Source organism: Abramis brama (genome assembly GCF_963993115.1).
Source record: "Abramis brama genome assembly, chromosome: 1".
NCBI classification, from domain to species: Eukaryota; Metazoa; Chordata; class Actinopteri; order Cypriniformes; family Leuciscidae; genus Abramis; species Abramis brama.
Genome location: NC_139963.1, coordinates 48,720,050 through 48,747,935, shown reverse-complemented (window position 1 = coordinate 48,747,935; position 27,886 = coordinate 48,720,050). Strand labels below are relative to the sequence as shown.

The window sequence follows — 27,886 nt, the reverse complement described above, 5'->3', positions numbered from 1 at the left end:
AAAACACTCAGAACACTTCAGAACTGCATAGCAACACTAAAAAAAACACTCGGAACACTTTAGAACTGCATGACAACACATAAAAACACTCTGAACACTTTAGAACTGCATAGCAACATGCCAAAAAACCCTCGGAACAATTTAGAACTGCATAGCAACACACCAAAACCACTCGGAACACTTCAGAACTGCATAGCAACACTAAAAAAAACACCCAGAACACTTTAGAAATGCATTTCAACACATTAAAAAAAAACACTCGGAACACTTTAGAACTGCATGACAACACATAAAAACACTCTGAACACTTTAGAACTGCATGACAACACATTAAAAAACACTCAGAACACTTTAGAACTGCAAAGCAACATGCCAAAAATCACTCGGAACACTTTAGAACTGCATGACAACACAATAAAAAACACTCAGAACACTTTAGAACTGCATGACAACACATTAAAAAACACATGGAACACTTTAGAACTGCATAGCAACACTAAAAAAAAACCACCCAGAACACTTTAGAAATGCATTTCAAGACATTAAAAAACACTCGTAACACATTGGAACTACATGACAACACACCAAAAACCACTTGGAACACTTTAGAACTGCATAGCAACACCCCAGCAACCACAACACTCAAGTATTGTAATAGTGAGGACTTTTCTTGGGGAAATCTAGTTAGCATTAGTGGCCACAGTATAAATCAGCTGTTTGTTCTAACTTACTCACTAGTCAGTGTTGTTTTTTCTGTCCAGCAGGTGAAAAGGACACTACACCTCACACCACAACAACTGTAGAACAGGAAGAGGAAGCCCCCTGGCTGCATCTCAACGGCCAGACACAGGAAGTGCCAGTCAGCGCGGGGGCCTGTGGGCGGGGCCTGTGCAACGGGTGGGCGGAGCACGGACTTCCACTTCCTGCCACAGAACTGGGAGACTCCGCCCTCGTCACTGCCAAAACTGGACAACCTGTCGAAGTCTGACGGGGAACAGCAGAACTCATTCTGATAGTAAATAATGTGAAAATCATCTTGATATAATCCAGTTTCATATTCACATCAAACTGCAGAACACGTGAAGTCAAACCTGGATCTCAGCTCATGGTGTGCTGCTGTAAGGTCTCGTCAGGCTTCAGAGAACCGATTCATCGTCACTTTTTTTAAAGATGAATATTTTCATCTGTGTATGTTTTGGGAGATTTCCACTGATGAGAGTCATATTTGTTCATAAACATTTATTTGCCTCTGTGACTCATTGCTTATGTTCCTCTAGTGTAAGTTGTACTGTCTGCTAAATGCATAAAAAAAGACGTATGTTTTTTTCACCCTCTGTTTGTTTATTAATAAGCAAGTTTGGTTAATAAAACCATCTAAATAAAACACAGTTTGTTCTCTTATTGTCTATATGAGTAAGAAACAATTATTAAGTCATATTGTATATTACATACATCATTAATTTTAAAATCAGCCGTTTCAGAATGATTAAATTATTGAATAAATCAAAGGTTTTTTTTATGAACACTGAAACACAATGAGCAACACTTCATATAGTTAAATACAGGGGTGTGTGTGTGTGTGTGTGTGTGTGTGTGTGTGTGTTGTGGGGTCGGTCAAGTGCAGGTATTCGGGCTGGACGTCGCTGCTGTGTGTGTGTGTGTGTTCTCTACAGGTGTGTTGGGTCGGCCAGGTGCAGGTATTCGGGCTGGCCGTCGCTGCTGTGAGTGTGTGTGTGTGTTCGCCGCTGGCGTGTAGAGAGTGTTTTCCGCCGCTCGTTCCCGCGTGTTTCCAGCGTGGAGACGATCCTCTCGGCCAGATCCTGTTGCAGACGCTGGAAGTTCTCACTGCGGATCAAAAGACACACACAGAAAGATTCATTATGTGTGTGTGTGAGCATCAGTGATGTTGATGATCTTAAACAGCAGGAGTTTTCAAAAACAAAACAAGAATTTGAGAGAAAAGAAAATTATTTTATAAAATGAAGTTTAATCTTTTTAAACGCTAGCCTACAATATATTTTGTGAAAGGCACTTTAAAAATAAATCTCACTTGACAGTTTTTCTTCAGGTTTATACATCTAACATGAGTCTAATAGAGGGTAGAATATACAGTTTAACTACAAAAAGACAATTATTTTGTAGTTTACATTTAGTAAGCGGGTTCCTTGCAAGGGGATCAAAATATTTGGGGGTCTTTGGCATTAACAAGTTTGAAAACCCTGTTATACAGCAGGAATCTGTCCTGGAATCTGATTGGTGGATCAGTCTGTCAGCCAGTGAAATGTAAGTAACTTGACGTCTTGTTTACTGAACTGTTGTATAAAAGCAACATCACACTCCCAACTGAAGTTGCTGTGAATTGTGGCCATATGTCGTTCTGATCATACATTCTGCATGTGTAAATGTTTTTCTGGTGTATTCTGGGAGTATTTTATGATTACAGGACAAAAGTGTTGGTGGTCTTACGCTGTTGGTGGGGTCGGCAGGTTGTATTTCTGCCCGGTGACTCCAGTCAACCAGTAAGTCATCTCCTTCCCTTTACCCTGAAACACAAACACACACACACACTCAAATGTGAGTCTCTGCTGTGACTGTGAACTCTTCTTCAACAGTCTACAATTGGCTGGAAATAAGTGAAATTAGACTTGAAATAAGAGCCTACAATTGGACGGAAGCTGAAATAAGAGCCTGCGATTGGACAAGAGCTGAAATAAGAGCCGGTGATTGGACAGGAGATGAAATAAGAGCCTGTGATTGGTCTGAATCTGAAATAAGAGCCTGTGATTGGACAAGAGCTGAAATAAGAGCCTGTGATTGGACTGGAGCTGAAATAAGAGCCTGTGATTGGTCTGAAGATGAAATAAGAGCCTGTGATTGGACGGGAGCTGAAATAAGAGCCTGCGATTGGTCTGAAGATGAAATAAGAGCCTGCGATTGGACAGAAGCTGAAATAAGAGCCTGCGATTGGACGGGAGCTGAAATAAGAACCTGTGATTGGACAGGAGATGAAATAAGAGCCTGCGATTGGACAGCAGATGAAATAAGAGCCTGTGATTGGTCTGAAGATGAAATAAGAGCCTGTGATTGGACAGCAGATGAAATAAGAGCCTGTGATTGGACAGCAGATGAAATAAGAACCTGTGATTGGACAGAATCTGAAATAAAAGCCAGCGATTAGACAGAAGCTGAAATAAGAGCCTGCGATTGGACGGGAGCTGAAATAAGAGCCTGTGATTGGTCTGAAGATGAAATAAGAGCCTGTGATTGGACGGGAGCTGAAATAAGAGCCTGCGATTGGACAGAAGCTGAAATAAGAGCCTGCGATTGGACGGGAGCTGAAATAAGAACCTGTGATTGGACAGGAGATGAAATAAGAGCCTGCGATTGGACAGCAGATGAAATAAGAGCCTGTGATTGGTCTGAAGATGAAATAAGAGCCTGTGATTGGACAGCAGATGAAATAAGAGCCTGTGATTGGACAGCAGATGAAATAAGAACCTGTGATTGGACAGAATCTGAAATAAAAGCCAGCGATTAGACAGAAGCTGAAATAAGAGCCTGTGATTGGACGGGAGCTGAAATAAGAGCCTGTGATTGGACAGGAGATGAAATAAGAGCCTGTGATTGGACAGCAGATGAAATAAGAGCCTGTGATTGGACGGGAGCTGAAATAAGAGCCTGTGATTGGACGGGAGCTGAAATAAGAGCCTGTGATTGGACGGGAGATGAAATAAGAGCCTGTGATTGGACGGGAGCTGAAATAAGAGCCTGTGATTGGACGGGAGCTGAAATAAGAGCCTGTGATTGGACAGAATCTGAAATAAAAGCCAGCGATTAGACAGAAGCTGAAATGAGAGCCTTCCATTGGCTAAAAGATTAAATTAGAGCCCGTGATTGGCTGACATCTCTCCTCACCTTCAGGTGTGTTTCGCCTCTGCGCTCGCACTCAAACTGACAGTCGGTTCGGTGCAGGATCTGGATGGTCGACTCACTCACGTGAATCCTCAGAGCTGGAAAACACATCAGCTGCTTCACTGAAGAGTGTGTTTTTGTATGTGAGTATATGTGAATGTGTGTGTTTGTGTCTTACGCAGGCCCGTAGACTCCATACGTGACGCCGTATTGACCGTATCTCCAAACAGACAGTAACGTGGCATCTTATTACCCACCACACCTGCTGCACATGGACCTACACACACACACCCACACACACACGGCTAGTAAGAGTAAGTTAGTTATTACACTAACCGTGCATTATAATCATGAAATGGCTGAGCTTGACATACAAATGGACAGAACTTGATATTTGAATGATTTTTGGCTGATTTATGCATTTTGACCAGTAGGTGTCGCTGCCACAAGATGTTGCAGGAATGATTTCTAGTAAGTTTCCCGAACAGCATCATCTCAGTTTTCTTCTTCCAGTGTGTCTGTACCTGAATGGATCCCGATACGGATCCACAGTGGGATTCCCGGCAGGTGTCTGAGCTGGAACGTCCCCATGAACTCCAGGATGTCCAGAGCCATGAGACAGATGTCCACCGCGTGTCTGTTCCCGTTGCGTTTCGGCAGACCGGACGCCACCATGTACGCGTCACCGATGGTCTCCACCTGAACACGAATATTTAATCACATTCTGCCTTTCTGAGTTTTTTTAAATTATTATTATATTAAAACAAAAATATTTTTAAAATCATTCAAATATACAGTCAAACCAAAAATTATTCAGACACCAGATATATTTTTTTATATTTTTTTTTACTAGTGGGTGCAGGGCACTATAGTTCATTAATGTAAGTGAGGATAGCAAAATAAAGTAAACTGTGACATATTATACCCAAAAATTCTTCATAAAGTGACTACCAGTAAAATTTCAAAAGATTTGGGACCAAACATTATGCAGACACTTCGACCAAAACCAGTGAAATATCAACTGATATGATAACTCTTCAGTTCTTGTCATATTTTATACCATTTTCTAAACTATAGTGAAATTAACTGTGATAATGTGAGAAATGTTGAAGGTGTCTGAATAAAGTTTGTTTTGACTATATTTTTTTAAAATAATAAATCATTAAAAGTGGTTGACTGTCTGCTAGACGTTCCCTCATAGCACCTTGTAGACGTCGTGGTGGTCGAGGATGCTGTCGAAGTTCTTGTAGATGTCGTTGAGCATGTCCACCACCTCCATGGGCGTGCTGTGGTGGCAGAGGGTGGTGAAGCCCACGATGTCGCTGAAGTAGATGGTGACCTCGTCGTACAGCTCAGGCTCCACGCGACCCGTCTCCTTCAGAGAGCGCACCACCGGCCTGTGTGAGAGACAGTCTGATGGTCAGAACACACACACTCGAGTTTCAGACGCTTTATCACGTCAGGGTCACTTCTGCTGCTCGTCCAGCTGCTATGTGTTAGCTAGAGAGTCCTAAGTAGCAGCTAGGGCATAGCTATGTGGTTTCTAGGCAGTTACTAGGGCATTGCTATGACTTTGCTAGGGCGTTGCTATGTGGTTGCTAGGGTATTTCTAAGTAGTTTCTTGGCCGTTTCTAGGACATTTCTATGAGGTTGCTGGGCAGTTGTTAGGACATTGCTATTTTTTTGCTAGGCAGTTGCTAGTGTATCATGGGTGGTTGCTAGGGTGTTACAAGGCAATTGCTAGGACAACGCTATGTGATTGCTAAGTAGTTGCTAGGATGTCCTGTTTGGAAGCTAGCATGTTGCTAGGCAGTTCCTATACGGCATAAGAATGTGGTTGCTGGGCAGTTGCTAGGGTGTTCTGGGTAGTTACTGGGGTGTTGCTAAGTAGTTGCAAGGGTGTTGCTAAGCAGTTGCTTAGGGTGTTCTCAGTGGGACTTAGCTGTACATGAAGTGTGTGTGTGTGTGTGTGTGTGTGTGTGTGTGTGTGTGTGTGTGTGTGTGTGTGTGTCTGACCCCGGCAGCAGCATGAAGTTGAGCTGATCGGCTCGGTCTCTCTCGGCCTTGTACAGGGCCGTTCTCTCCTCCACCAGGTGCTCCAGGTTCCTGGAGTACATCTGCAGCCGGCGGATCAGGTTGTCCATGTAGCTGGCGTTGGCCTGGTTATGAAAGTTACTGTGGAAACACACACCAGCACGTCAGTATGTGCCCACGACTCGGGTGAAACGCGAGCGATGTCACTCACGCACCTGAAGATCTTCCCCAGAGCGCCCTCGATCCGCTTGAAGTCCGGACGCTTCTCTGGATCCTCCTCCCAGCAGCTCTTGATCAGCACGAACAACTACAACAAATAAGTGCTGTTTACATTTAAATACACCTATATTTCATATTTCAACAACATAGTTCAAATCAGCAGTACAATCTGACATTAACTATTTCATAAATGTTGTTTCTTGCACACAAATAGCATTAAAAACTTTTATTTTAGCTTCGTCCAGCCAATCCTACAAGCTCGGATATACTTCAAGCTGGTGTGACATCATTTCAAACAAAATCAGGCCAAAACAATGTTATTTTGCAGTTTTGCAGGAGTCGAAACAATTCGCCAAAGTGAACTTTACAGGAAAAGTTTGCTCCGGCTGGTAAACGCCTTTAAACTCTCATTGGTCCGTGGTGATGATGTAATAGGTGGGTGTGGCTCTGAGGCTCCGCCTTCTTTCAGGTGTACATCTTTTCTGTTCTTTTCTTCTGTTCAGTCCTTCGAGGTCAGACGTGAGTAAAAACATGAACATACTGGAGAGCTGCTTTATAGTAGAAAATGAGCTTGTAATTCTAATCGAAAGAGACACTGACAGTTTTTTCATATTTAATACTGTAAAGCTGCTGCTTTAAAGCAATCTATTGTATAAAGTGCTGTACATAAATAAATGTGACTGAAGTGCTGAATTGAGCTGGTACAAACATATCCACATCGCAATGATCAGATGCTTTCTTAACTGCTGTTTTCTCACCGCTGTCATTTTGTGTTTATTTAGTTGTGTTTAAATTAATACATTTTTAGCTAACTGTGATTTTGTATATGTACATTTCTGAAATACATAACTTAGACAGTCACCTCTGATAACATATCACTCTTAATTTAAATATGGATCATGCATTTTCTGTAAAGCTGCTTTGAAACAATGTGTATTGTGAAAAGCGCTATACAAATAAATGTGAATTTAATTTAATTTTATTTATTTTGTTATTGAGATTTTTTGTTAATATATATTCATCTAGACGGGGTATTTTTCAAACTTCTTTTTTCCCCTAAGCGAAGAACAAAAACGAACTGTTGCCATAGTAACCGGTGCTTCGAACAACAGAAAGTGACACGATTGGCTGTTTTATTTAGAAGGCGGGGCTTCCTTTGCTAGAGCTGCAATATTTGGGTGTTTCAGTTTCTCCCATTCTTAGTAACACAAGTGAAAGGTTTTTTTTTTTTTTTTTTTAGTATGTACTGTACAGTGTCTGGTAAGGGTACCTCTGCTTCAGTTTCTCCAACGGACTCAAAACTTAGATCCGGTCGGAAGACGTTCGGGCCCCGTGGACACTGAACGCGATAGATTTTCTCTAGAAGAAATAAGACGAACAGCACACAGAGAAAGAAAGAGTGAGAAACAGATGTGTTTTTTAAGTTCAGACAAGCTCATTAAATATTCCTTTAGATCAGGGATTCCCAAATGTTTTTATTAGCCAAACCCCTTTGACCTAAAATATTTTCTTGAAGTCACCCTGAGATTTTAAGTTTATTTTAATTTATTTATTATACAATTTATTAGTTTAAACGTTTATTAATTGTATTATATATAAACTAATTGAAATATTTTAATAAAAATAAGTATACTTAAATTAATATATGTAAAATATTATATGTATGTATATATGTATGTATATATATATATATATATATATATATATATATATATATATATATATATATATATATATAAATACTTATTATTACTTATTATTATAAGCTTTTTTAACTAGAAAAACACGGCAATCATGGGCTCGATTCCCAGGGAACGCACAAACTACAAATTAAGTCGCTTTGCACACGAGCATCTGCTAAATGCACTATATTTATTCTCCACATGTATGAGATAATCTAACTCTCTCTGATGTGTGTTTGTACCTGCCATATCGGAGCAGCAGCTGGTGTGAAACGGGCTCTTCCTCAGTATGATCTCCTGCGAGATGATTGCAAAACTGTAGACGTCGCCCTTCTGAGAGATTCCCTGAACACGCATGTGCTCCGGCGCCGTCCACAGGTCTGACACACAGAAACACTTTAGTTATTTTCTTGACATGTTTTCAATGACTTAAAGAGACTCTGAATGTTAAACTGACACTCCACAAACTGTCTGAACAGTAGCTTTATGTTAAGAGCCCATATTCTGCCCTTTTACATGGTCTTGTTGTTTTTAGCTCTACTAGAACAGGTTTTCCTGCTTGAATGTTGATTATTTCCCCCATATTCTCCATTGTTGCAGCTCCTCTCTTCCCAGTCTGTCAGTAAAGCTCTGTTTAGTTCCTGTCTCTATGAAGCCCCTCCTTCTGAAAAACACACTGTGCTCTGATTGGTCAGCTGGATCAGTGTGTTGTGATTGGTCGAGCGCTTAGAGTGTGTTTGGGAAATGTCCCACCCCTAATTACCATAACCACCAGTTTAACACACTACTAACTAACTCAACCAGGCCCCGCCCCTTTATTCTGCGTATTAATTATTTAAATGAGGAATATTGTGACGCGTTTGTTCCCGGAAGAAACTCTAGACCACATTGGAGGCGTTTCAGGGAGTTCAGAAACACTGAGACTGATATAGAGAATAACTGGAGCTTTTTCATGCTCAAACAGCAAGAATACACACTAAACACAGATGAACATGTGAAAAAAGCAGAATAGGTCCTCTTTAATGTGACTGTATATTGTTACATGCATGTGTATTGTGTCAGTAGAGGAACAGGAAGTGATGTGGCGGACCTTTCCCGGGCGTGAGGATGGTGTTGCAGCCGAAGTCGGTGATCTTCACCACCATGCGATTGTCCACCACACAGTTGGTGGATTTCAGCCGGCCGTGAACGCCGACGTTACTGGAGTGCAGGTACGACATGCCCTGATGCCACACACACGTGATGATGTCAGCAGAGGGCAAAGGTCAAAACAGAAGCACAAAAATAACGACTGCTTCCAAACTTTGATTATACGTCCTATAATCATTATTATATTTCTGAAAATTTAAAATACTGATTCCTTATACAGAACTTTGAGACACTCACACTGATTTGTACTCTAAATAGCATATATAAATATATATATATACTGTATATAAAAAATTAACACTTGCCAAGTGATTGTTGGCCTGTAACATTTTTATTAATTCTAACGATACATGAATGTGAACAAACGTAATTGAAAACAATTTTCAAGTAGACGCGAAAGGGAGCTCATTTTGTTTCTCGGAGTCAATAAAATAGAAAAAAGAAATTAATGAAAAATAAAAATGTATATAATTTATTTATATAAAATTAATATAAAAAAGAAATTAATAAAATAAAAATGAGAAATGTTCTTGTTAGTTTCATGATAATTACCATGAACACGTGAATGTGTTCTTAAACTATTGAAATAAATAAAAAGTTGAATTTTTTTAAATATGTTTTTAAAATATATTTTAGTTAGTGTTTATTGTATTTCAGGTAATGAAAATTCTTTTAGTTTTTTGTTATATAGTATATACATATATACAGTAGGCTATATACCGCTATGTCTGGAAACAGAAATGACATGCGTGACCTTTCTAGGCCATTCAGCTCAGATCTGCACTCTTTTTTACACACACACTCTCTCTCTCTCTCTCTCTCTCTCTCTCTCTCTCTCTCTCTCTCTCTCTCTCTCTCTCTCACACACACACACACACACACACACACACACACACACACAGAGCGAGATCTGCACTGTTTTTACAGCAGATGTCATTCATGACGTGAGGAGGTTTATGTTTCCATCTGTGATCCATCATAAAACCATCAACGATTGTATAAGTACATTTTAATAGACCGAGCAGTAAAAAATGGCATCTACTGTGTGTGTACATAATGAAAAACACTCTCTCTCTCATACACACACACATACACACACTCACCTTTGCGATGTCGTACATGACGGAGATCTTGAACTCCAGATCCATAAAGCTCTTGTCGGGATATGAGATATTATCGTTCAGCACACACTGACGGAACAAACACACACACAAGAGTCATGTGATGATGATGATGATGATGGGATTGTTTGTCCTGTGATTTATGAGTGTGAGACGCTTTTACCCGCAGTGATCCTCTCTCGCAGAACTCAAACACCCCGAACACGCCACAGTCGAACTTCACCGTCCCGTAGAACTTGGTCAGGTTATAGTAATCGATACGCAACAGCTGACAGAGAGAGAGAGAACACACAATAACCAGGTCAGTCTCACAGAAACATGTTCATGACACATTTCACCTTCACAGAGAAAGAAAAAATAAATTGTACAGATATATTGAAAAAAAATGGTTACACTTTATTTGAAGGTGTCATTGTTACAGTGTAATTATAACTTTAAGTACTGAGTAATATTAAGCAAATACATAGGGTTAGGATTAGGTTGAGGGTTGGTTACATGTAATTATGCATAATTTACTGTTGTTACAATGATAATGATAATAATAATTAATTAAACAATAATTAATGAAGTAAACCTAACTCAGAAATTGGGCTCTATATGAGTTCATTGATTCAGGTCAAATGATTGTGAAATAATGATTATGTTATTTTAACATAACCAACACCATCAGATCACCTTTTCTATTTGTTCATCTGGCTGCTATAACTCAGGTACAGCAGCCAAACAAAATCTAAAGTCATTGATTTAAGGCTCAAAAGCCCAACTAAAACAAACACTCATCACCATAATGGTGACTTACACTTATGGTTTTCTCCTTCAGTGATTCTGCTTGTTAACATCAGGTGTCTTCAATGTTGGCAATAAAAAACAGAGAGTTCTTAATTCATCTTTGACGTCTGACTGTTATTCAGATAATTTTGTTTAAAAAATTTTTTGTAAATTTTACTCATTTTAAATGGTTAACTTTTAAGGAATTCATTTGATTAATTATTACTCAATTCTAATTTGTTAAATTTAATTAATAATATTGCTTGTAATCTGTTGCCACAATTTTATATAGTATAGTAGATATAGGGCCCTATCTTGCACCCAGCGCAATTGACTTTGTACACCGACGCATGTTTCATTCCTATTTTGCACCCGCGCAAAGCGCGCTTTTCCCTCCACAGAAGCACGTCGCTAAACTAGGGAATGAACTTGCGCTCCCTGGGCGGTTCAGCGCAAAAAAGGAGGCGTGTTCCGGCGCAAACAATCCCTGGTGCTATTTTACTGTTCCATAAAACAATTGCGCCACTGGCCAGAAAAAACCTAGTCTAAAGTCAGTGGCGCGTTGCGCATTGTTCATTATGCTATTTTAAGGGCGCATGCTTGACCATAATGTATAGCGTGCACAACGCGCATACACTTTGATTCTCTAATCTACACAGAAGCAGCAGTTTTCATTTTTGCAAATCATATTATTACAAACGATAGATAGATAGATAGATAGATAGATAGATAGATAGATAGATAGATAGACAGACAGACAGACAGACAGACAGACAGACAGATAGATAGATAGACAATTTATTATGAAAGCATACATCTAGCTTACACATTTACCCACATTATTATATACCTGTTTAACCGAAGCTAATTTGGGTGTGTTTCTCCATCCCCAATGTCACTTCTCTCTCTTTTACGGCCGTGACGAGAGCGTTGCTCTCCTCGGCTGTGAACCGCTCCTGGCGCGCGCCTGGCAAATCCGCCGTTATAATAGCAATATGCCAAGGAAAAAGCGTGTCTGCTCTTAAAGGGAATGTGAGATGTCGCTCTGATTGGTTTATTTTACGTTACGCCCAAACCACACCTATGAATAATGAAGCTACTTCAGACCAACAGATTTTAGATTTGCGCCTGGCGCAAGAGTCATTTATCCCGCCGGTATAATAGCAACAGTGCCGAGACCCGCCCACAAAGTTACTTGCGCTTTGCGCTTTGACACTTGCATTTCAGATCGTTAAAATAGGGCCCATAGTGTGTTCATTACAGTGTACATGGCATAACACATGTGACAAGGACACTGTAAAATAAAGTGTTACCAAGAAAACTGATAAAAATGACAAAAACACAAAACAATCACTAAAACTAAAACTAGAACAGAAAATATTAAAATAAAATGTAATTCAATATATGAACAAAAATAATTATTACTCATTACTCAATTAATAATCATTACTCAATATTCTAGTGCAGTAATTTATATTCTTTTATGAATTAGCATAATTATTATTTTTTTAAGTACCATGATAAGTTTAAAGAAATTGTATATATTATGTAAAGAAATTACATTCTGAATCAAGAAAATGAAGCTTGTTTTTAACACAATTAACATTTTGTTTGCATTGTTCTGTAAGTTTCATGAGATGAAGAGGTTTTTACAGCGTTGAGCTCGATTCGCTGATCCTCAGAGAAGCTTCCGTCAGTGTTTTTCAACTCCTTCAGAAAGACGGGCTGCAGAAACACACACACACATGTAAACATTCATAACACACACAATACACACACACACACACACACGTGACGGGACACACAGACCTTTTTGTCGTATCGACCTTTGTGTTGTATCTCGACGCTGTTGTCACCCTTCTTATCCTCATCGATCTACAACACACACACACAGAGACAGCGTCACACACTCAGAGGAAAACAGATCATCTACACGTGTAACGACAGACAGAAGGATGGTATTACTCTCAGACTGAAGTGGTTTCTCTCTTTGTCGTCCAGCGACGTGATGGCCGACGGGTTGATGTGAGACCATTTCTTCTGATTTATACGCACTCGCCTGTTCTGCCTGAAAACACAAACATATGCGACATTTCTCTATAAATAAACAAATAAACAAAAAGCTGTCACATGCTGTCTGAACTCAAAGTTGTCTTCTTCCTGAGAGATACAGTATCTGATTGATTTTATCAACAAATCACGCTGGAGAAACTCCAGCCGGAGTTTAAGATTTGTTTAAGATTTGTTGCATAGGGTAATTTTATGCATTATTTTCATTATAATAATAGGCAATTCAATAATATATTTTTCTTACTGTAATGTGATAAAAATAATGATTCTGTATTATTTTTTTTTATTTGATATATTTGTGGTTTAAATTTAAAAAAAATATTTTTATTTATAAACGTATATTGCACACACATTCAGTACATATAATTCATGTTCATGATTATGACATTTACAGGTCAACACATTAAATATAAAATATATGTTTTTAGTAGGTGTTTTTTATTGGATTTATTTAAAAACTAATTAAATTTAGATTTTATTTATTGAAATTATTAGTTTTCTTTTTAGGTTCATGAGATGATAAAAAGCGAATTAACTGCATTGAATGCATTTTTCTAATTTCTAATAATTGCTCTCTCTCTCTCTCTCTCTATATATATATATATATATATTTAAAAAAAAAAATATATATATATATATATATATATATATATATATATATATATATATATATATATAGTATATAAACAAAATTGTATATTCATAAGTATATGACAGTAATGAGACAGGGAATCAACTTAATGAGATTTAATGAGAATTACAAACAAACTCAAAAACCGAAAAATGAAAATTAGCCCATGATTTACTCACCCTGAAGTCATCCTACGTGTATATGACATTATTCCTTCAGACGAATGCAATCGGAAGTATATTATAAAATGTCCTGGCTCTTCCAAGCTTTATGATGGCAGTGAATTGGGGTCCATACAAAGTCCATACAAGTGCATCATATCCATCATAAAAGTGTCCCAAACGGCTCAGATCAACTAAAATAAATAGATTTTGGCTCCCATGAGCAATGTGGAGCACTTTTATCACGGATGGATATCTGATGGACTTCCAAAAACATATACCCATTGACTCCCATTATAAGAGTTGGAAGAGCCAGGACATTTTATTATATAACTCCGATTGTATTCGTCTGAAAGAAGAATGTCATATACACGTAGGATGGCTTCAGGGTGAGTAAATCATGGGCATTTTTGGGTGATCTATCCCTTTAATGTTTGCCACTAAAAAATATCATCTTAACAAATAAATATCTAAATGGTCCTAAAATAGGCTTTGATTTATTTTAAGATGGCGAATATTGTAACTCTTTTTGTGACGTATTTCCTTTTTAAACTGGAAATCTAGATGGGACACATTCAAATAAATAGCAATAATATTTGGTATAGCCGCAAACATGATTTGTTTCATTTTCTAGTTACAATCTCATTCTTATGGAAGTTAGTTTCCGCCATGGAATGTAACTAGAAAATTATGTTTACGACTGTAAACCAAAAACTATTGACTAAACACAGAATTGTGAGGGAAAAAAATCTGAATTATAAGATAAAATAAATCGCAGTTACCTTTTTTAATTGTGAGTTTATGTAATAAAATAAATAAATAAATAAATCAGAATTACGAGTTATACAGAATTGTAAGATAAAAAGTCGCAAAAATCTCATACCTGTACAAGATGAAAGCGATGGCCGTGGCGATCACCACACTGAGCCCGAGGACGATCATGACAATGTCCTGAATCTGCAGACCTGAGAAACACATGCTAGCGTGATGTCATCTGTCACATGACACTTTATAAACTAATACGAGCCGCTTACCGTGAACGGGTTTGTCGCTGGGCAGCTGTGATTTGTCCCAGTACAGTTCAGGTTTCGTGTGATTCAACTCCGTGACGTTCAGAGACGTGTTGAAGACAAACAGCGTCCTATACTGAAGACAAACACCAGATATATGTTTATTAGTAGGAGGTTTAAAAAAAAATGATTTTTTTTAATTTTATTTTTATATATAATTTGTAGTTTTACACATTTTTATGATTTGATTAATTATAAACTTTACATCAACTCAAACTCATATGGAACAATTATATATAGAATTTTATTTATGATAAATTATATGATTAAATCAATCATCATTAAATCATAAAATTAAATATTTTTAAATATATCTGCAAATTTTTTACATTTCTTTATTAAATGAGAAAGCATACACTTTTCAAAGCTAGAAAGAAAGAGGTGAACAACACAAAACCCATTTTACTATGTAATGTGAAACGGAATTTCCAGGCTTTACATGTTTTCACTGTTATACGGTAGCGGGCGCTATTACGCATCTTCTGACAGAGTACTGAATCTCCTGATCAAAACACAGACGAAAAACGAAAAGAAACTACAACGTGCATAAGCAATGCTTTTATCGTTTATGAACTTTGTAGTAAAAAATCTAATTTTCTCAACTTTTTGTTAAAAATGTTGATTTGGGGGCCATGAAAGTTTTGTGAAAAGGATCAAAAACGCTGATGGTGGCTGGCAACTTTTTAATTTTAAACGTTGGCCGGCGTCACGAGTGGCTGCTATAAAAAAGTGCACGATGATGAAGATTCAGACAAAATAGTCTTTAATCCAACAGTCCAACGAATGTCAGGCACAGGGAAAACACATAGAACAGAACAGAACCCTGACAGTGCGCCCCCCTCTGGAAAGGTGGGCCGTACAAGGTCCAACTGAGGAGGTAGAGCGGGGCTATGGAGGAGGACATGGAAGAGGGACAAAAACAGTCAGGGCAGGTAAACAGTCCATGGGGGAGTGGCAGGAAGGAGGGAAGAGCCGGGGTGAGCCAGGAGCAGTAGTAGCCATATAGGGACCAATGCCACAGCCAAGATGGGGTTGCAGAAGGTAGGAGCCATGGTGGAGGCCTGGGAGGAGGGACCAGGGATGTGATCTCTTGCGAGACCCGGGCACAAGAGATCGCAAGGTGACAATGCAGGTTTTGAGGGGCCAAGGTGGAACTGACAGCTCTTGGTACTCAGGCAGAGGCAGGGACCCGGAAGATCGTGATGGAGCCAGAGGACCGAGGACAATGGTGTAGCAGGAGGGAAGGCAGAGTCCAGTGGAGTCACAGGGATGGAGGGCAGAGGTGCAGCCAGAAGCCAGGAGGCCTCTGGTGGAACCAGGGGGGTGCCTGACCAAGGTGGAGATGAGGGGACGGGGGACCCTGGTAGAACTGGTGGGATGATGGGCCAAGGTGGAACTGAGGGAACATTGAGGCAAGTGGAGCCAATGGGTCGGAGGACTGGGGTGGAGTCCGAGGCTCTGGCTGGAGGCGGAGCTGGGACTGGAAGACCCGAGGTAATTCCACTGTACTGCAGGGGACTGACAGGGATCAGCCGAGGAAAGGCTGGTGAACAAGATGGCTTTGGTAGAGGAGGAGGGAGAAGGAGGCTGGGCGGAAACTCTGGAAACACAAGAAGTTCTAAGTTGGGCGGAATCAGCATGGACACAGGAGATTCAAGGCTGGGCAGAATCAGAGGGGACACAGGAGAATCAAGGCTGGGCAGAATCAGCATGGACACAGGAGATTCAAGGCTGGGCAGAATCAGCATGGACACAGGAGATTCAAGGCTGGGCAGAATCAGAGGGGACACAGGAGATTCAAGGCTGGGCAGAATCAGAGGGGACACAGGAGATTCAAGGCTGGGCAGAATCAGAGGGGACACAGGAGATTCAAGGCTGGGCAAAATCAACAGGGACACAGGAGATTCAAGGCTGGGCAGAATCAGCATGGACACAGGAGATTCAAGGCTGGGCAGAATCAGCATGGACACAGGAGATTCAAGGCTGGGCAAAATCAGCGGGGACACAGGAGATTCAAGGCTGGGCAGAATCAGCATGGACACAGGAGATTCAAGGCTGGGCAGAATCAGCATGGACACAGGAGATTCAAGGCTGGGCAAAATCAGCGGGGACACAGGAGATTCAAGGCTGGGCAGAATCAGCGGGGACACAGGAGATTCAAGGCTGGGCAGAATCAGCATGGACACAGGAGATTCAAGGCTGGGCAGAATCAGCGGGGACACAGGAGATTCAAGGCTGAGCAGAATCAGAGGGGACACAGGAGATTCAAGGCTGGGCAGAATCAGCGGGGACACAGGAGATTCAAGGCTGGGCAGAATCAGCGGGGACACAGGAGATTCAAGGCTGGGCAGAATCAGCATGGACACAGGAGATTCAAGGCTGGGCAGAATCAGCGGGGACACAGGAGATTCAAGGCTGAGCAGAATCAGAGGGGACACAGGAGATTCAAGGCTGGGCAGAATCAGCGGGGACACAGGAGATTCAAGGCTGGGCAAAATCAGCGGGGACACAGGAGATTCAAGGCTGGGCAGAATCAGCATGGACACAGGAGATTCAAGGCTGGGCAGAATCAGCGGGGACACAGGAGATTCAAGGCTGGGCAGAATCAGCGGGGACACAGGAGATTCAAGGCTGAGCAGAATCAGAGGGGACACAGGAGATTCAAGGCTGGGCAAAATCAGCGGGGACACAGGAGATTCAAGGCTGGGCAGAATCAGCAGGGACACAGGAGATTCAAGGCTGGGCAGAATCAGAGGGGACACAGGAGATTCAAGGCTGGGCAGAATCAGCGGGGACACAGGAGATTCAAGGCTGGGCAAAATCAACGGGGACACAGAAGATTCAAGGCTGGGCAGAATCAGCGGGGACACAGGAGATTCAAGGCTGGGCAGAATCAGCAGGGACACAGGAGTTTCAAGGCTGGGCAGAATCAGTGGGGACACAGGAGATTCAAGGCTGGGCAGAATCAGCGGGGACACAGGAGTTTCAAGGCTGGGCAGAATCAGTGGGGACACAGGAGATTTAAGGCTGGGCCGAACCAACAGGGAAACAGTAAACACAGGGCTGGGTGGAACCAGCAGGGAAACAGTAAACACAGGGCTGGGCAGAACCAACAGGGAAGGGAGATTTAGGTTTGGGTGGAACCAGCAGGGAAACAGTAAACACAGGGCTGGGTGGAACCAGTGGGGAAGGGGGATTTAGGTTTGGGTGGAACCAGCAAGGAAACAGTAAACACAGGGCTGGGTGGAACCAGCAGGGAAACAGTAAACACAGGGCTGGGCAGAACCAGTGGGGAAGGGGGATTTAGGTGGGTGGGACTAGCAAGGAAACAGTAAACACAGGGCTGGGTGGAACCAGCAGGGAAACAGTAAACACAGGGCTGGGCAGAACCAGTGGGGAAGGGAGATTTAGGTCTGGGTGGAACCAGCAAGGAAACAGTAAACACAGGGCTGGGCAGAACCAGTGGGGAAGGGAGATTTAGGTCTGGGTGGAACCAGCAAGTAAACAGTAAACACAGGGCTGGGCGGAACCAGTAGGGAAGGGAGATTTAGGGCAATTATTTCCTCAGAGAAATCCCAAAAAAATAGTCCAGGTTTAACTCATTCAGAGCGGCGGAAAAGTCAGAGGTGTCCATGGGCTCATGCTCCGGGGAAGGGTGCGGCTCGGCTTGATGTACTTGCTCGTGGTCCGCGGTGGAGTTCTGCTGTAACTCCGTTGGGCAGGGTGACGGCTGACTGGGCTCTTGGTAGTGGTCTGGAGTGGGGCTGGTGTCGTCCTCCATGGGGCAGATGGTGACCAGCGAGTCGTTGTTGACCAACACTCACTCCACGAATGCGGCGAAGTTGTAACGAGGAACTTTCCTGACAGGCCTGCCTTTGACCGCTTGCTGAGGTTTGAGATGTAAAACACGCAAAGCGAGCTGTCAGGATAGTAAGTTTGTGACACCAACTCCAAAAAATTACTGGTGTGAGAATGGGCTTTAATGAAGTTGTGTAATTCTTTGTAGGTATTGACTGTGGTTGTTTTTAATGTTTAATTGTCTTTTTGTGTTTTTTGTAACGTGCAATGGTGGCAAATCAGTTAAATTTTCTAATCTAATCTAATCTAATCTAATCTAATCTAATCTAATCTAATCTAATCTAATCTAATCTCCAGGCATAACCGGCCAACAGCAGGAATGCCCATGGTGACAGGGAGGAGTTAAAAAAAGAGAGGGAAAAACGCCACAAAAAATACTGCTTAGGTTCGGTGTTCTGTCACGGATGGCGGCTATAAACAAGTGCAAAAGTGCATAAAGACTTGAAAGTGTATCCAACTGAATAATAATAATAATAGGTAGTTTATTGATTCATTCGTAGTGACTCAAGTCTTTTGAATCTGTTCAGTCACCATTTCTTCATATTTCATATTTATGCCAGTGTATTGCGACACAAATGAGCATCTTTTGTTTGTTATGAGTGAATCATTGAAAACTAATAAGAAAAATAAGAGGTAGTGCTTTGATTCATCCTTAGTGACTCAAGTCTTTTGAATCTGTTGACGCAAAAGAATCGCTCACATTCGTTCAGTGGCCATTTCTTCATGTTTACGCCAGAATGTGGCGACACAAATGTGTGTCTTTTGTGTGTTTGTATGAGTGAATGAGCCATTGAATTGAAAGGAAAAGGAAACAGCCTTATAATACATTATTCTATCTTCATGACTCCAGAAGACTCACTTTGTTTGAGGTGGATGTGTAAACCACAGACAGATTGAAGTCTCTGTCTCCACTGCCGTCTAATTCATAGTGTCCACCCACACCTGAACACACACATCAATATTACATCAATATCTATCATATTAACTTACAAAACAATAAGTGCTGATCCAGTGTGGTTCTGTTTTTTTAGCTCTTACCATCAAATGTCATGTTCCTGAAGAGATGTTCAATGATGCCGCTGCTCTCACCCTGTTTCTTTATCGCCAGCAGATTGTCTCTCATCATTTTACCGAAGAGAACCACGGCATCATGGTAACCCACCACATAATCGTTCAGTGCCTGCAGGATGGCAGGACAGACACGTCATGAGAGACACGTCACCAGTAAGAAACCACTGATTCATTCAGGGTAACATTGGCATTGAAAGCACGCATGGAGAAAGAGTGTCACCATCCTGACAACTTTGGCAAACTATTTTTTAACGTTGTGTTCAGATACTAGTTTTCTGCACAGTATCGGTCGGCTTGTTTCAGAACCGTAAACAGATTTGTGCCTGTGATGGTGTGTATTTTTTAGTCCTTAATAGTAGTCGATATACAGCTGGAAAGGACAGTCGAGTCCGGGCACTGAAGTACACAATATTATTCAAAAACTAAACTAAACTATTTGTGTTGTTTCAGCGTTGAGCATAGCAGGCAATCACAGACATGTATATTAAGCACATGAACGCAGTAGCGATTCAGATGCGTTTTAGAGTCACCATGCGGAGAATTATTATATATACGTATGTTGTACTTCTGAAATGTTATATATGTATGTACTTTTAATACAGTAGATATTGTTTTTAATATATTTTCTCTGAATTTTTGAAAAAACAAAAGTCAAAACAGTGAGATAAAAAGTCGGAATTACCTTGTTCTTTTTTTTTTTTTTTTTATTATGTGGTGGAAACAAGCTTCCATAGTTCCCTCGCCAACCTCCAGGGGTTTTATTTTTAAAAAGTACATTTAAACAACTCAAGTAACCAAGTAAACTAATGACACATTAAAAAAAAAAAAAAAAAAAAAAAAACAGTATGCTACGTTATTGTCATGTGAATTTATCATATTGGAAGTGGAAAGCCAGGTTGAGCGCATTGCATTGTGGGATACAGTTTCTCACACAGTCTGTTCTGTTCTTTACTACATATGTGGTCATTCATTTTCACACACAGTTAATCATTTGCTTTCTCTGTTTCCTGAAGCCTTAACATGAACCTCGACGGAAAGAGAACGAACGAGAGAAATACAGACTGCTCTACCGTTCCATTGGACTTCCAGGCCGTGTGGTTGGAGTAGCTCCTGAAGCTGTGCATGGTGACCACCAGCACGTCCTTCATGTGATCGAAGCTGGACTCGTTGGTGTGATAACCCTCACTGAAAGACACGTCACAGTCAGCGCGAGTGACAGTCATGTGATCTGAAACGGGATAATGGGAATCACAGACTCACTTGTACAGGTCGATCAGGACGAAGACCACGTTTGGAGAACTTTTGGTGGTGTTCTTAATGTGGAGAATGTCATCTGGAGTCCCACACAGGACAAAAACTGCAAAACAAAACACGGACGCAAAGAGTTTATACTGCTGTAACAACAGAGACCAAATGAATGTTTATAAATATGTACTTTGATGATAGATTGATGGATGGATTGATGGGTTAGCAGGTGGGTGAATAGATAGATGGGTAAACAGATAGATGGGTAGGTACGGGCCTAGCTAACAGACTTTTGTTATGAGAACGTTCTCCAAATATTCAGTGTTGGTTCTGGGAACGTGAAAAATGTCCAGTTTTCTTGATGTTAGAGGAATGAGTTTTAAAAGTATAATGTTCCTCAAACGTTCTTTCAACTTAATTTTGATTTAAAATTCAACATTCTAGGAACGTTGATTTCTAACATTTCAAAAACATAAAAATATCCAGTTACCTTAATGTTAATAGAATGTTATTTAAAGGTTATTGTGATGTTCCTGAAACATTCTTTCAATCATCTTTCTAAAGAGTAATAAGGACACAAACTACAACTTTCTTCAGACTCAGCCTTAGATGAACTGAAGATAAAAGACATTAACTCTCTGAAGATCTGATTAAACAACTCCACAAACAGCATTACCAGCTTCACTTATTACTAACCAGACTGACTTTATTTCTGTCACACGTCTACAGAAGATCTTATTGAGAATTAACAGAGGTTTAGATGTTGATGTCTTATTGAAAATCGTTTGAGGTCACCATCATGGAGATCAGTGTTTGCTTTAGTTGGGCTCTTGACCCTTGACTATCTTTGACTTTGTGCTTTATCAGCAATTGCAGGTGTTTATGGAGAACATTTCTGCATTGATAAAACAGATCAACATGTCTGTTATAATAACAGACAAATGACTGCTTTTTCTGTAATTGATGACTTAACAAATTGAAACACTATTGAAAAAGATGATTTGTAACATTATTGTTTCAGCTGCTGAATGTTGATTTCTGTGAGCTTAAATATAAATCACTGAATTTGTTATAGTTCTGTTGCTTTGAGTTGCAAACTTGCTTTGAGTCATTTATACACTCACAGACATCAACATTCGGTATATGAAACACAACAATGGTGACATTCTTCATGCCAGCATACAAAACTATTTGTGTTGTTTCAGCGTTGAGCATAGTAGCCAATCACAGACATGTATATTAAGCACATGAACGCAGTAGCGAATCAGATGCGTTTTAGAGTCACCATGCGGAGAATTATGGAAGTAAAATAATGCCAAATGTTCTTGAAACAAAAAAGCCTGTTGAATTGCACTGAATGAATGGCTTGTTCTAACTGTTGCTCTGTCTTCGTCAACAACACGCGCTTGCACCCCCTGCTGGTGAGGTTGACTAACAGCAGATGAAGAGTGTGCTCGGTTATCTACTGCTTTTCCTGCAGTTCCTGGATGTCAATGTTGAATTTACTGTCGAATTTGAACCACTGAATTTGTGGAAGCGAATTTGCAAAGCGAAATAAAATGGACCGAAAACTGCCTGTTGAATATTATAGGTTGTATTTTTAAACAGTTTGAATATTTTGGAAGTGAAATATGAATGGTGAATATGGATTATTGGATTTTTAATAATGAAAATGTGTTTGAAATGTTTTTACATTCACAGCTTAAATATTCAACCATGTTGAATTTCAGCCCATAAAAATGCAAGCCCTAAAAATGCAATGCATTAAAATGCAATGCAATTCAACAGGCTTTTTTGTTTCAAAAACATTTGGCATTATTTTACTTCCATAGAGAATTCGCTCAAAATGTTCAGAATCAGCACAAGCTTTATCCTTTCGCAAATCCCCTCATAAACAACAAAGTCTAGACGCGATGTAAATAAGAGATTCACTGCAGTACGGACAACTTCAGTGTTTATGACGAGAGTTTTAGTGAGAGTGCAGAACGCCGTAAGTAAGTCATGGCTTAAAGGTAGCGCTATTGACAATCTAAATAATAGATGTTTTGTTTTCATGCTTCTAGAGGACCAGTGGTTACTTTCACACTGTAAATTATAAAGAGTGATAACTGCATTTAAATGTGGGAGTGAATCCACTAAATTTTAGTCCTGTGAGTCATGAAATTGCCATGATTGACATAGTAACCATAGCAACATTTTGGTGTCTGATAATGTTATGATTTTCGTTACATTTACACTTACTAGTCATAAGTTCACATACACCTTGCAGAATCTCAAAAAAAAAAAAAAAAAAAATTTAAAAAGGATCATAAAAACATTTTTTCTATTTAGCTGAAAAAGCTTTTTCACATAACAGATGTTTAATAGCCTAGTCCACAAGACAAAATACAAGACTATTTACACAGGCTTGTATTATTGTATTACTTGTATTACTTATTTATTTATTTTTTGTAATGTTTGTTCATGAGTCCCTTGCGCAATGGTCTTCAGAAAAATCCTCCTGTTGCTCAAGGAAGCATCCGTTACGAGCCAGGGGATGTAAACTTTTGAACTGGATCATTGGTGTAAATTGTTCTAATTTTGTTTCAAAAATGCATTAATTAATTTAGCCCTTCAGAGGATAAATAAGATATTAGCATGCAAAACAAAATAAGAACAATTTAAACATCACCATCATGTTGCTCAAAAGTTTACCCCTGGCTCTAAATGCATCATGTTGCATTCTTGAGCATTACCCTGCAGATTCTGAAAGATGTACAGTAGGTAAACGTATGGTTTGCAACTATACATTGCAATCATTTTGTAAGGGTTAAAATATTAATTTAAGAGCTCAGTGTTGAGACCTTTCACCGGAATTTGACTGACAGGTGATCTGACCAATCATAATGCAGATATCCGCCATTTATCAGACAAACAAACCAAAGTAGTTAGTAGATTAAAGTCAGTGGACTTGAACTTGAAAAATGGTGTGTATTGATTTCTTTTTGCAGTTCTGATGTTCATTCATGTTTAATTTGTGCTGAGGCCCTACACATTACACCGCCACAAAACAGTATTTATTGTTTGAATTTCATAAAAATTACAAAATTTGAAAGCTGAGACTTTATTTCGTACCAAAACTAGCCTGCTCTGTCTTGTCTGTTGTCAGTCTTGTCAGTGTCCTCTTTGCGCCGCAATATGTTTTTCACTGTGTGAGAACATGATGTGTGGAGTGAGAGTGGAATGGCTTGTTGGACGTAGCAACAGTAACTAAGAGAGGCGGGTCTTTGTGAAAGGTCAATTTCAAATCATTTAAATCTTTGCGGACTCAGCCGGACTCGACTTGGACTCAGATGTTAAGGACTCGGATGTTAAGGATTCGGACTCAAGTCCGACTCGGCCCTCTTTGGACTTGGACTCGACTCGGACCCAACAAAGGTGGACTCGGACCCAACACTAGTAAATAGATAGATGGGTAAGCAGATAGGTAGGTGGGTAGATGAATGAATGGATGGATGGGTTAGTGGGTGATAGACAGACAGACAGACAGACAGACAGACAGACAGACAGGTCATGTGATGTTAACTCACTGTTGCTGTGTCGGTCTTTAGCTTTCAGTTTGCCTTTCAGTTCCTCTGGAGTCCACAGCATTTCTCTGGATACGTTGGAGGCGAAGAAAGCGGATTCAGCCTCCAGAGCATTGATGTACCTGACAGACGGACAGACAGACGGACATCTCAGTGTGTGTGTGTTTGCGTGTGTCGTCGTTTATGTGTGTTATTGAGCATACCAGAAGCATTCCTCTGTGTTGTTGGGTTTTTTATAGATGTATGCTGTTTTCCACTGTGGTTTCAAGTTGTGGAAGTTCGTGTCCCAGAAGTGGACAAAGAATTGAGAGATTTTGCGTGCCGGAGGAAGCAGCCGGGTGAGTTTCTCCTTGTAGTCGCAGGAAAGACCGAAACTCCCAGCAGAGATGATGGGGATAGTCAGCGTCAGACCCACATTCTGACTGACAGACAGACGGGTCATTCATTTGGTGCCATGACTTAATACTTATAAACTTATTCAGAAAATCTGATGGATTTCACTCTGTTATGTGTTTAATATACAGTTCAATACATGATTTGCTATATAAAAAAGTTACATTTAAAGTAGTTTTGGGTTAAGACACATTCACACCAAGCTATAATGATGATTAGTGTCTTCACTGACAGATGTAATAATGTTCTGTTTTTTAACCCATCAGATATTAAAGCATGCGCTGCTTTAATGTCGGATGGATTCTGATTGGCCGTCAATGTTTTTATTGTATATCAGCTGAACAAAATCGCTCTGAAATTGATTCCATCAATGTGCTTCCTCTGTGTCTTCATCGTTATGGTGGTGTGGACTCGCTATTCTCTTAAAGTTAACCATTAAACTCTTAAAACATGGTTATATTTCTTGGTGGAAACCGGTCTTTATTAAGTAAAAATACTGCTAGCCTACTTCACAAGACTGTAATCGCTGGGATAACAGTTACAAATCAGTCATTGATGAATCCAGTTTGAGTTGAACTTACTCAACCAGCTGAAAAGTGGCGAAAGTGCAAGACGGACCCAACATCACACATCCGAGTTCACTGGTGTTCTAACGGACAAAACAAACAGGAAACAGCGTTACAGTTAACCACTACTCAGCGCTGCAGGGTTTTATCCACACTGGTTTAAATCTCCACCATAATGTTTCAGCGTGCCCGAGGACAGACGGGGTTAACAACCCTGAACGCCCTTCAAACGTCCTCCGAGCAGACAGCAGCGAAGCAGAACTCACATGCAGGGATTTGAGGATCTCCACGGCTTCACACGTACTGCTGCCGCAACCCCTGCGCCGGTAATGTGTCGTGTTGAATCCGCTGAACTGAACCTTGATCTGGAAGTCCAGGCCTACCAGAACAAAATCACCACCATCGTTAACTTTACTCGTCGTTAACTTATTCAACATCAGCTCAACCCGACTCTGGTGTTTGTTTTCTTCTCATTCTTAATGACTTCATACCTCTGTTAACAGGGCCTTTAAAAGACTTTTTTTTTTTTACTGGGCACTCAACTAGTGCACTCTTAAAATAAATGTTCTTTATTGGCATTGATGGTTCCATTAAGAACATCCATGGAACTTTTCCATTGCATAAAAGGATTATTAAAATGTTCTTTACACTAAGAAAAAAACGGTTATTTTTAAGAACTGTTCACCAAAAGGTTGTGGTTTTTTTTTTTTTGGAGAAGCTGTCAAATTATTCTTTACTAAATATACCCCATAAGTTATTTTATTGACAAATATTAGGAATTTTAATCATCGGCATTAGTTTTATGAGGTTGGTTTTGGAAGCAGGTCATATCAAGGCTGATATTGTCAATTTAAAGTTTTGAAACTACTATCACTCTTAAAAATAAAGGTTCTTTATTGGCATTGATGGTTCCATTAAGAACATCCATGGAACTTTTCCATTCCAAAAAGGATTATTAAAATGTTCACTCCCTTCCATGTTCACTTCTTTTTAAGAACTGTTCACTAAAAGGTTGTTTTGGAAAATCTAAATGGTTCTTTTTTGGTATTGCTGTGGAAAAACTCCTTTTGAAACCTTTATTTTTAAGAGTGCAGGTTGGGAGAAGCTGTCAAGTTACTCTTGACTAAATATACCCTATATATAAGTTATCATATTGACAAAAATATAAAATAATATGAATATTAGCAAATATTAACATTATTTTAATCAAAAGCATCAGTTTCATAAAGTTGGTATTGGAAGTATTGGTCATATCAAAGCTGATATTGTCCAATCCAATCATTTAAAGTTTTGAAAATATTATAGTTTAGAATAAAGACAATGTTTTAGGTTACACTTTATTTTACAGTATGTGTACTTACAGTGAACTTACCCAAGAAAGTACAGGTAATATAAGGTAACTACATGGATTAAGGTTAGGTTTAGGGGTAGGTTCAAGGTTAGTACCTAGTTATTACACAGTTATTATAATTGATAGAATAAGTACATGCGGAACAGGACTGTAAAATAAAGCACTTCCATGTTTTGATGCTAGACTTAGGTAAAGCATGTTTCAGAATCATTATTCAGAGCAGATGCATTATGTTGCCTATTGTTTCAGTTTGTTCTACTTATCCAGTTTACTTTAACCAGTATTGGTTCAACTTACCCATAACATAGATTAACCGAGCCAAAACCTGGTCTACTGAATCACTTGATGTTTTCAAGACCTCATATGTCAATGATCTTGTGCAATAAATGTTTTCTACCACTAGTTTCACTTACTATCCTGAAGTATAGTTCGATGTGTTATTGCCTCTGTCTTTGCTTATAGAACAACCCCACTGTCCTCTATTCTATTCTTTATCAAATGGAAAATGTAATAAATTGATTAATCACTTGTCATTTATTTCAAATTTTTCAGAACTTAACATTCTTTGAATGTACGGCTGCCTCACCTGCGTCCTGGTTTTGTTTGTTCTCCGCTTCGACGGCCATTTCCACCACGTCCTTCACGAACTTCAGGCTCCAGGGCGAATCTTCATCCTCCAGCAGAACCACGTTTAACGTGACGGAGGAGTTTCTGCATCTTAACACGTCAAACCCAGAGACGCAGAGCACAGAGCCGAACCAGAACCAGAACAAACCCAACATCCCGTCCGCAGTGAGTGCCAGTGTCCTTCAAAAGATGCCTGTCGCAGTCATTCCTCAAGCCCGTAATTCCTGATTAATCCCATCGGAAAGGTCCGATCAACAACAGCAACAACAACATGGTCCACATGATGTCTCTGAAAAGACATCATACACCGACTGCAGAGAGACTTTTCTGCATTTGTGTTTTTACAGGAACCTAAAGAGGAAATGCGCGCTCAGGTGTGTCTCTGCACGTTA

The 27,886-nt window shown here is 40.0% G+C and overlaps 2 protein-coding genes across 3 annotated transcripts in view; one reads left to right on the top strand and one right to left on the bottom strand.

Annotated features, from left to right (window-relative positions):
- LOC311082410 (uncharacterized protein) overlaps nucleotides 1-1,384 on the top strand; it is a 5,405-nt gene extending 4,021 nt beyond the window's left edge. Inside the window, exon 3 of one of the 2 annotated variants that reach the window (XM_084113229.1) lies at nucleotides 762-1,384. In XM_084113229.1, the coding sequence (XP_083969355.1) occupies nucleotides 762-988 (227 nt within the window). In that variant the 3' untranslated portion in view covers nucleotides 989-1,384. The remainder of the gene's footprint in view (nucleotides 1-761) is intronic. The other variant, XM_084113230.1, reaches the window with a different exon arrangement.
- Nucleotides 1,328-27,886, bottom strand: gucy2ca (guanylate cyclase 2Ca). The gene is made up of 27 exons (XM_084106177.1): nucleotides 27,454-27,886; nucleotides 25,783-25,895; nucleotides 25,532-25,599; nucleotides 24,761-24,979; nucleotides 24,561-24,679; nucleotides 21,007-21,103; nucleotides 20,817-20,931; nucleotides 19,714-19,855; nucleotides 19,535-19,617; nucleotides 14,782-14,893; nucleotides 14,631-14,712; nucleotides 12,851-12,953; nucleotides 12,695-12,760; nucleotides 12,539-12,610; nucleotides 10,281-10,385; nucleotides 10,100-10,186; nucleotides 8,938-9,070; nucleotides 8,090-8,227; nucleotides 7,436-7,524; nucleotides 6,162-6,253; nucleotides 5,929-6,087; nucleotides 5,117-5,309; nucleotides 4,437-4,611; nucleotides 4,091-4,189; nucleotides 3,916-4,010; nucleotides 2,467-2,543; nucleotides 1,328-1,845 (listed from the first exon to the last, which is right to left on the bottom strand). Exons 1-27 carry the CDS (start codon nucleotides 27,647-27,649, stop codon nucleotides 1,668-1,670), a joined length of 3,207 nt encoding a protein of 1,068 aa, XP_083962303.1. The 5' UTR covers nucleotides 27,650-27,886; the 3' UTR covers nucleotides 1,328-1,667.

Bases quoted from the DNA above. Each gene is read 5' to 3' on its own strand.
- gucy2ca (XM_084106177.1), bottom strand. From the start codon at position 27,649: ATGTTGGGTTTGTTCTGGTTCTGGTTCGGCTCTGTGCTCTGCGTCTCT. The intron at 10,187-10,280 runs GTAAAAGCGTCT...TTGTTCCGTCAG, and splicing joins GCGAGAGAGGATCACTGCGG to TGTGTGCTGAACGATAATAT. The intron at 6,088-6,161 runs GTGCGTGAGTGA...GTGTTTCCACAG, and splicing joins GCTCTGGGGAAGATCTTCAG to TAACTTTCATAACCAGGCCA.